General features: G+C 44.0%; 1 protein-coding gene across 4 annotated transcripts in view; it reads right to left on the minus strand.

Moving 5' to 3' along the window:
• The window catches only part of cdin1 (CDAN1 interacting nuclease 1), a 183463-nt gene that overhangs the window by 82745 nt on the left and 91705 nt on the right, over window positions 1-9013 (minus strand). For all 4 annotated transcript variants that reach the window (XM_038785920.1, XM_038785939.1, XM_038785948.1 and 1 more), the window contains 2 exons: window positions 4068-4147; window positions 3621-3670 (listed from right to left, as the gene is read on the minus strand). In XM_038785920.1, coding sequence (XP_038641848.1) covers window positions 3621-3670; window positions 4068-4147 — 130 coding nt within the window. The remainder of the gene's footprint in view (window positions 1-3620; window positions 3671-4067; window positions 4148-9013) is intronic.

Genomic DNA, 9013 nt, shown 5'->3' on the forward strand with positions numbered 1-9013 from the left:
ACAAAGAGACTTGCTCACGATTCTCTTCAGGTTAATGTGCAGGTTCAGTCGGCAGTTAAGAAGGCAAATACAATGTTAGCATTCATGTCAAGAGGGCTAGAATACAAGACCAGGGATGTACTTCTGAGGCTGTATAAGACTCTGGTCAGGCCCAATTTGGAGTATAGTGAGCAGTTTTGGGGGCCCGTATCTAAGGAAGGATGTGCTGGCCTTGGAAAGGGCCCAGAGAAGGTTCACATGAATGATCCCTGGAATTAAGAACTTGTCATATCAGGAAAGGGTGAGGACTCTGGGTCTGTACTCGTTGGAGTTTAGAATGATGAGGGGGGGGGGATCTTGTTGAAACTTACAGGATACTGCGTGGCCTGGATAGAGTGTACGTGGAGGGGATTCATGAAACAGGTGGGGGCGTAGACCCGTGGAGATTTGCCCGCCCGAGGGCGAAAGAGTTCTTTCTTTTCCCATGTTCACAAAGTCTACTCCCGCATAGATTTCTTTGTGATGAGCAGGCCGTTGATCCCCAGAGCCCCCGCCGGGGTGATGAAGCAATTCATGGACCAACTGAGGTTCCCAAAGGTGGAAGAGGATCTGGTGGAGGGACTGGGGGCCCCAACAGAGCTGGAGGAGATGGTAAAGAGTTTAGGGGACATGCAGTCGGGCAAAGCCCCTTGACCGGACGGCTACCTTGTAGAATTCTACAAAAAAGTTTGGAACTGCTGTGCCCACTCCGGCTAAGGACCTTCATTGAGGCCAAAGAGAGAGGGACCCGCCCCCCAACAATGTCACAGGCTTCAATTTTGCTCATCCTCAAACGAGAGAAAGATCCGCTACAGTGTGGATCTTATAGACCGATATTGCTTCTGAATGTAGACGCCAAATTGCTAGATCTTAGCTGCTAGGATTGAGGACTGTGTCCCTGGGGTGATAGGGGAGGATCAGACAGGCTTCATCAAGGGCAGGCAATTGAACTCCAATGTACGGAGGCTCCTAAACATCATCATGATGCCCTCAGAGGGAGGGGAGGCAGAAGGGGTGGCAATGGATGCAGAGAAAGCCTTTGACCTGGTGGAATGGGAGTACCTGTGGGAAACGCTAAGAAGGTTTGGATTCAGTGAGAGGTTCATAGGTTGGGTCCAGCTACTCTACCAGGCCCCAGTGGCAAGTGTGTGCACGAACAGGGTGAGGTCGGAATACTTTATGCTCCGTCGGGGAACAAGACAGGGGTGCCCCCTCTCCCGGTTATTATTCGCCCTGGCGATAGAGCTGCAGGCTATAGCGCTGCGGAAGTCAAAGAACTGGCGGGGGTTGGTTCGGGGGGGGGGGGGGGGGGGGGGGGGGAGCATCAGGTCTCGCTTTATGTGGATGATCTGCTCCTGTACATTTCAGACCTCCTAGAGGGGATGGGTTTCTCGGGGTACAAACTAAACGAGATGTTCATGATCCAAGCTAAGGAAAAGGGACTGGGAGAGCATCCGCTGAAATTGGTCGAGAAGAGCTTTCTGTACATAGGGATACAGGTGGCTCGAAATTGGGATGCCCTCCAGAAGCTTAATCTATCTCGGCTGGTAGAGCAGATGGAGGGGGACTTCAAAAGGTGGGACATGCTCCCGCTATCTCTAGCGGGAGGGTGCAGATCATTAAGATGACGGTCCTCCCCAGATTTCTGGTCATCTTTGTATGGGCAAATAAGACCCTGCGAGAAAAGAGACTGTATCTGGAGGGCAGTTGGGGGGACTGGCGCTGCCGAACTTTTGCAGCCACTATTGGGCAGCTAACGTAGCCATGATTAGGAAATGGGTATAGGGGGAGGGGTCGACATGACAGCGGTTAGAGGCGGCCTCATGTGAAGGTACCAGCCTAGGGGCACTTGCAACGGCACCTCTGCCATTCTCGCCGGCCCGCTACTCCTCTATTCCGGTGGTGGCATTAAAGATCTGGGGTCAGTGGAGAAGGCACAGCGGGGTGGAGCGAGCCTCAGTCTGGACCCCGATACGCAACAATCACAGATTTGTTCCGGGCAGTATAGACGGAGAGTTTCAAAGCTGACATAGGACGGTGTTAAAAGGATGGAGTAACCTGTTCATAGACGGGACCTTCCCCAGCCTGAAAACGCTGGAGGAGAAATTCAGTTTGTCCCCTGGAAAAGCCTTTCTGAAAAAGCAGGTGGTATCATTTCCGCTGCTACCCCCAAGCCGGATACAGGATATGGTGATCTCCGGCACCTGGGTAGGAGAGGGGAAGGTGTCAGACATTTACTGGGAACTTCAGGAGGCGGAGGAAGCCCCAGTGGAGGAACTTAAGGGCAAATGGGAGGAGGAGCTAGGCGGGGAGCTGGATGCGGGCCTGTGGGTGGACGCTCTAAACAGGGTCAATTCCTCTTCTTCATGTGCCAGGCGTAGCTTAATCCAGTTTAAGGTGGCCCACCGGGCACAGATGACGGCAACCAGGATGAGCAAGCTCTTTGGGGTTGAGGATAAGTGTGCGAGGTGTGCAGGAAGCCCTGCAGATCATGTCCATATGTTCTGGGCATGCCCAGCTCTTAAATGATTCTGGCAGGGATTTGCTAAGACAACGTCCAGGATCTTAGGCACGCGGATGGTGCCGAGTCCAGAGGTAGCGATCTTTGGTGTGTCAGACGATCCGGGAGTTCAGGGAGTGAAAGAGGCCGACATTCTGGCCTTTGCCTCCCTGGCAGCCCGGAGATGGATCATTTTAATGTACAGGGACTCGAAACCCCCGAGTGTAGAGACCTGGGCTAGTGACATGGCTAGGTTTCTCAGTCTCGAGAAAATAAAGTTTGCCTTGAGAGGGTCCATGGCGGGGTTCTCTAGGAGGTGGCAGCCGTTCCTCGACTTTCTAAGAGAGCAGTAATGTTCAGCAGCAGCAGCATCCGCGGGGGGGGGGGGGGTAATTGTTGCGTTGTATTGTTCCTTTCCTTGTACATATGGTTAACATTTTTTTTCTTTGTTCTGTTAATTGTTGCGTACGGTTATGCAAAAATTATGTTTTATGACAAAAATTTGAAGAAAAATCATTTAAAAAAAAATAAGAGGATCAGGGGTTATGGGGAGAAGGTAGAAGAAAGGGGATGAGAAAATATCAGCCATGATTGAATGGCGGAGCAGACTCGATGGGCCGAGTGGCCTAATTCTGCTCCTATGTCTTATGGTCTTATTATTTAGCTAAACAAAATCAGGGCAATTATTTTTTAATACACAATATAGGAAGTTGTTAAAGGAAACTCAGATTAGATTATGGAAGCTTAATTTAAAAGTCTAGCAGAGTTGAATAAACATGCAGCTTGATTCCAGCAATCTCAGTTATTATTAAAGGCAGGCCCAATGGATCTTGTAAATCGTACTGCTGTAATTTAGTCAAAGACTTAAAGCAGTGAATTCTGCTATTGCTTCTCTCTTACAGCATCACTTTGTCCACAGTGAAATTTCTGTGGCTAAGAAGGAATAAGGTTTGCTGCGACCCTTGTTGATTGAAAATACAAGGGTAGGGTATGAAACACATGTTATGTGAAGCAGAACTTGATGTCAGGTTAAGCTAGACATATCTCATCTACAGAGTCATAGCTCGTCAATTTCACTCCGAAATTTTATGGAAAAAGATACTGTTTGATGCAGTCTACCAATGGTCCATAACAGCAGTCGTTCACCGTACACTGCAAGCAAATAAGAGATGAAAAAGTGCATTAAAAACGTAGTCAGATAATCCACTGGTAAATCAGATAACTATTACAGCAAATAGTATTCGGAGGACTGCAATTACAATTTACAGTACCTGAGTATGGTTCAAAAGACTGTCAAGGACTGTTCAATTTTAAAATGTAAATAATAGAACCTGCATGGCTTGCATGAACAACAAAGGAAGCTATTAAAAAGAAAAAGGCTTTTATACGCAAATAGTTTATTGGCTTTGCGGTGAACTATGATCTGTGTGAAGGTTTACAGTGACAGTAATTAAATGAAGTATAAAGTCTTTTACTTTAGCTGTGAGAGTGTGAACCACTATTTAACACAAAATGTCACTGGAAAAGATAACTGTGATTAATACAGTACCTGATAGACTTGATTAGCTAGAACCCTGTCAGGAATCTGAGACGGGTCCCTTAACATGCCATTTATGACAGCTTTGCTCGCTAGATAGGGATAAAAAAAAAGCATTAATATATTGTGCTGTTCTATTTCAGATTACAGATAAAGTAGTGAATTTATCTTGCATTACTCATCATATGAATAGGTTACAATGCCTTTTTTTGATCTCATTAAATCAATTTTATTTAACTAGTTTTGGTAGAACAAAAGGTAAATGAACATGTAACAATCCTGCAAGGATATATATTGGAAGGCACCAACCCCGACCAACACTAGCAAATCTAATGCAATTGAAATTACAAATCTGGAGAGTTATTTTCAAACTGGTATTGGTCATTGTATAAAACGTTTTTCTTTAAAAAGTAGGAAGACATTCAAAAGGTCTACTGAGTTCTTGAGTATGAAATAGGCAATTTTCCCTTGCATTTGTTCTGCTACATTCTTTAAACAAACATTTAGTTCTAATCCAACTTTCAGATACTCCATGATTCTGGAACAGATCATAGAGAAATTTCGTTTTTTAACTGCTTATAAACTCATACGCTTTGCATGCAAGAGATTACTTAAAGGTGAAAAGTATGAGAGGTATGTTTTTGTACAGTAGCAAGTACACCTCAAAAACATAGCAACTTACTAATACCCTAGTATTATATCATTCAGGTTTGTACTTCAACTAAATCTAAACACATATGAATAAATCCTTGGATCAAATCAATTAAGTAGTCATGAATGGGTAAATAATACCGCCATTGCTTGATTGAGGCAGAAGCAATTGCTACGTAATAAACCTTTTTTTAGGCATTCAGTTGGAAATGAATAGGTCTAACATGAAAAAAATTTGGAGAAAACTATACAGAATATTACTTTTAAAATACGTTGTGTTCATGTTGTCTTATTAGATGAGAGAAGTGGCCGAATTGGTTTCCTCCTTGAAGATGGCACTAACCTTTGCAGGTGAAGTGCAATGTAGTGTGGCCTCTACTATTACTCTGACAACACAAATCAGGTTCAACTTCAGATATACTTCCTTACTCTTCACCATATTTGACTCTTCCCTCAACCTATTTCATTTTTTTGGTGCCAGTTATAAGTCAAGGCAGCTTGCTTCAACGGAAGCTAGATTGAAACTGCCCGCTCTCATTTCAGTTGAAACCTTTAACAGATGTCAAACGAGACAGATTATGTCCAGATTTCAGAGATGAAAGGTCAGTATTGTCACATATAGTGCCATCACTCTCCAATTTTTAAAAACTTCCTTTGACTTCAAAAAAGACAAATGACTAAACCAGAGACATGCACGTCTTAAAACTATAACCTAATACAGGGTTTGAATGAGATCAGAAACTTTCAGTGGTTTAAAACAGTTCCTGAAACTTTAACATGACACGCGTGTGTATGTATATATATTATATATAAAATACATGTGTGTGATATATTTATTTATATTTATATATATATATATGCCTTGATGTACGGCTCCATTCACAAAAGGGATACTAAATGTATTGCAAAGTCAATAGAGATGTCATACTTAATAATCAGAATTAAGAAAGTATTTGCATCTGTAGAGTATCATACCTCATCTCTCAAAGTCCTTCACATTCAATAAATTACATTTTGTAATATAGTTTTGCTATATGGGGTACACATACTAGCTTATTTAGGCACAGTATGTTTTGGCAAACTAAAAATTAGAAGAACGGCCAGTGAATGATTCACAGAGTGAAATGCTTCACAGCTCCAGGGTCCCAGGTTCGATTCCCGGCTGGGTCACTGTCTGTGTGGAGTCTGCACGTCCTCCCCCTGTGTGCGTGGGTTTCCTCCGGGTGCTCCGGTTTCCTCCCACAGTCCAAAGATGTGCGGGTTAGGTGGATTGGCCATGCTAAATTGCCCGTAGTGTCCTAATAAAAATAAGGTTAAGGGGGGGGGGCCGTTGGGTTACGGGTATAGGGTGGATACGTGGGTTTGAGTAGGGTGATCATGGCTCGGCACAACATTGAGGGCCGAAGGGCCTGTTCTGTGCTGTACTGTTCTATGCAATCTAATGAGTTTCCAGTGCTGTTGTTATCAGAGAGGATACTGGTCGAACTCTATTTTCAAATAATCCCTTTGGGCTCTTGGCTTCACTGGGATGGACAGACTGTACTTCAGTTTAGTGTCTCATTTAAAGGAGTATTTACTCAAGAGTAAACCTGATTTTTAAGTGGCCCTTCCTTCACTGAGTCATTGAGGATGTAGGAGAGGTGGTGACGAGAGGATTAAAAAGGAAATTACTGCAGGAAGAGTTTCAACATTAATTCTTGTATGAATGTAAATTTGAGTAAGAGCATGTTAAAACGTGAGCTGTTCATGATTTAAACTTTCAGATCTTTCAAAAATTCAAAGTATATACATTCACACGATTACAAAAAAAAATCTCTCTTGTGCTTTGCATAAAAGCCTTCAAGATTTCCTCCAAAATAAGAAAAATGCCGTGGATGCTGGAAATCTGAAATAAAGACAGAAAGTGCTGGAAATACTCAACAGGTCTGGCAGCATCTGCGGAGAGAAAAACAGAGTTGATGGTTCAAGTAAGTGTCCCGTTTAATTCTTCTCTCGGCTCTGAAGGGATTTTTATTTCTTCCATCTACCTCATTTTATCCTCGATGCTTTGTTTCCCTCCTTGCGTTTGATCAGGTATCTACCAAAATTTGCTTTCACTGCCACATCACTTTGCTCAGCGACTATCTCTGGCTCCAACCTATTCCATATGGATTGCAACAGAAATTACACCCTTCATGTTTCAAACCATGATACAGCTCTAAGATATTCAGCTGTTTGCGCCGCATCATGGTTTAAACTTTCAGATCTTTCAAAAATTCAAAGTATATACATTCACACAATTACAAAAAAAATCTCTCTTGTGCTTTGCATAAAAGCCTTCAAGATTTCCTTGCTGGATTTCCGTGCTGGTTTAGCACAGGGCTAAATCGCTGGCTTTGAAAGCAGACCAAAGCAAGCCAGCAGCACAGTTCGATTCCCGTAACAGCCTCCCCGAACAGGCGCCGGAATGTGGCGACCAGGGGCTTTTCACAGTAACTTCATTTGAAGCCTACTTGTGACAATAAGCGATTTTCATTTCATTTTCATCAAGATTCACACTAAACACTGTGCACTATAAGAGTCACACCGTAACATTTACATTCTCAACTTCTATCAGCAGCATCAACTCACTGCATTTTAAAGCTGCCCTGGTCTGCAGTTCCATTTCAAGAACCGCCAAAAAACCTTTGTTCCTTTCAGGTGTCAAAGATCACGAGTTTCAACAACTCCTGGATACCCAAAATCTCTACCGGGTCCACCTTCCTCTTCACTTTCCTCTTCCACCCCTTCTTCCAATCTCACCATTTGCTGTTTTTTTTCCATGATCCCTTCTGACATTTCCCCCTGACCCAGAACAATCAGTTCTCTGCAAAGGCCTCTGCTTCACCCCTTTACACCTCCAACTCAATGCCTTTGGAGCTCGGCACCACAGAACTCTTCTTCAGTTGCCTTCACGCCTACTTTTTTCCCCACACAGTTGATCCTTTCTCTCATCCTCTGCTCTGAATTTTCTTCCAACTGGACCTCCTGCTTCTCGCCTCTTACCCTCTCGAGATATTTTTATTGTCAACAGTCATTAGTTGTCTTAATTTCTCTGCTGTCTTCACTCATTCTAACTTATCTCTCAGTGAACTTCCAGCACTCCTTTCTCTCAGCTCCAACCCTAACATTGTTATCAAACCTGCTCACAAGAAACAGTGGAGGATGAATGTCAATTCTCAGCACCTTCTCCTACCTCTCAGTGGATCATGGCCCCATCACTGAACAAGTCACCCCTTCCAAAAGTGCTACAATACCTCAATTTCTCTGGAGATTTTCCCCAGCATGCTGCCTTCAACCTCAGCACCCCAAAATCCCCTCCGCCTCGGACACACCCAGAACATATGCACATGGTTCGCAGGACCTCCCCCACAGCCCCCACACTGTCCTCCACTTCCTCAAAAAACCTGTTCATCCTAGCCACGGTCATACGAGCCCTGTGGACTGCCTTGAATTGGATCAGACTAAGCCTGGCACACATCAAGTTGCATTGACTCTCCTCAGGTCCTCCCCCCATAGCCCGACTTCCAACTCTCCTCCCAACTATTCCTTCGACTTCCTCTTCACCTCCCCTGTTGGAAAGCCTTCCCACTCCACCAGTTCCTTACATATTTCTGAGACCGTCCCCCTCCCAACTCGTTTGTGACATCACCTTGTCCTGTAGCCTGCTAAGCGGGATAACGACAGGATTGCTGATAGAGCAGCGCTCTAGTACTACAATGGAGTATCAGCCCTGATTTTCTAACCCAAGCCCTGAAGTGGGACTTGAACCTGGAACCTAAAGATGCAGAAGCAAGGGTAGTGCCAGTGGAATCATATATAACTCTGTGGAACTTTTATGAGGGCCACAAAGAATCCAGCACGAGTTTGTAGAGTCAAAACAAAATAACTTTATTTATAATTTATATATATATATATATATATATATATATATATATATATATATATATATATAGAGCAGCAGTAGTCCTTCACCACTGCTCTATTCCTCTAGCTGGTACCACATTGGCCAGCTCTATTTATGCAGGTGAAACTGCTAATGATTTCCCCGCCCCCTTCATTGGGGGAGCTCAAACTCCCTAAAATATATTATGGGATGCCCAATAGTCTCCAGCCAATACTATTCAGACAGGTTATAACTGGAACATTACTTGCTCCAGTCCTACTCAGGTCCCCTCCCTCACCTTTTTATTCGGTACATTGATGACTATATTGATGGTTTCCTGCTCTTCCCGGAACTGGAAGATTTAATCCAATTTACTTCCAATTTTCACCCTGCCCTCACCTTC

Source organism: Scyliorhinus canicula, chromosome 2, assembly GCF_902713615.1.
Source record: "Scyliorhinus canicula chromosome 2, sScyCan1.1, whole genome shotgun sequence".
NCBI classification, from domain to species: Eukaryota; Metazoa; Chordata; class Chondrichthyes; order Carcharhiniformes; family Scyliorhinidae; genus Scyliorhinus; species Scyliorhinus canicula.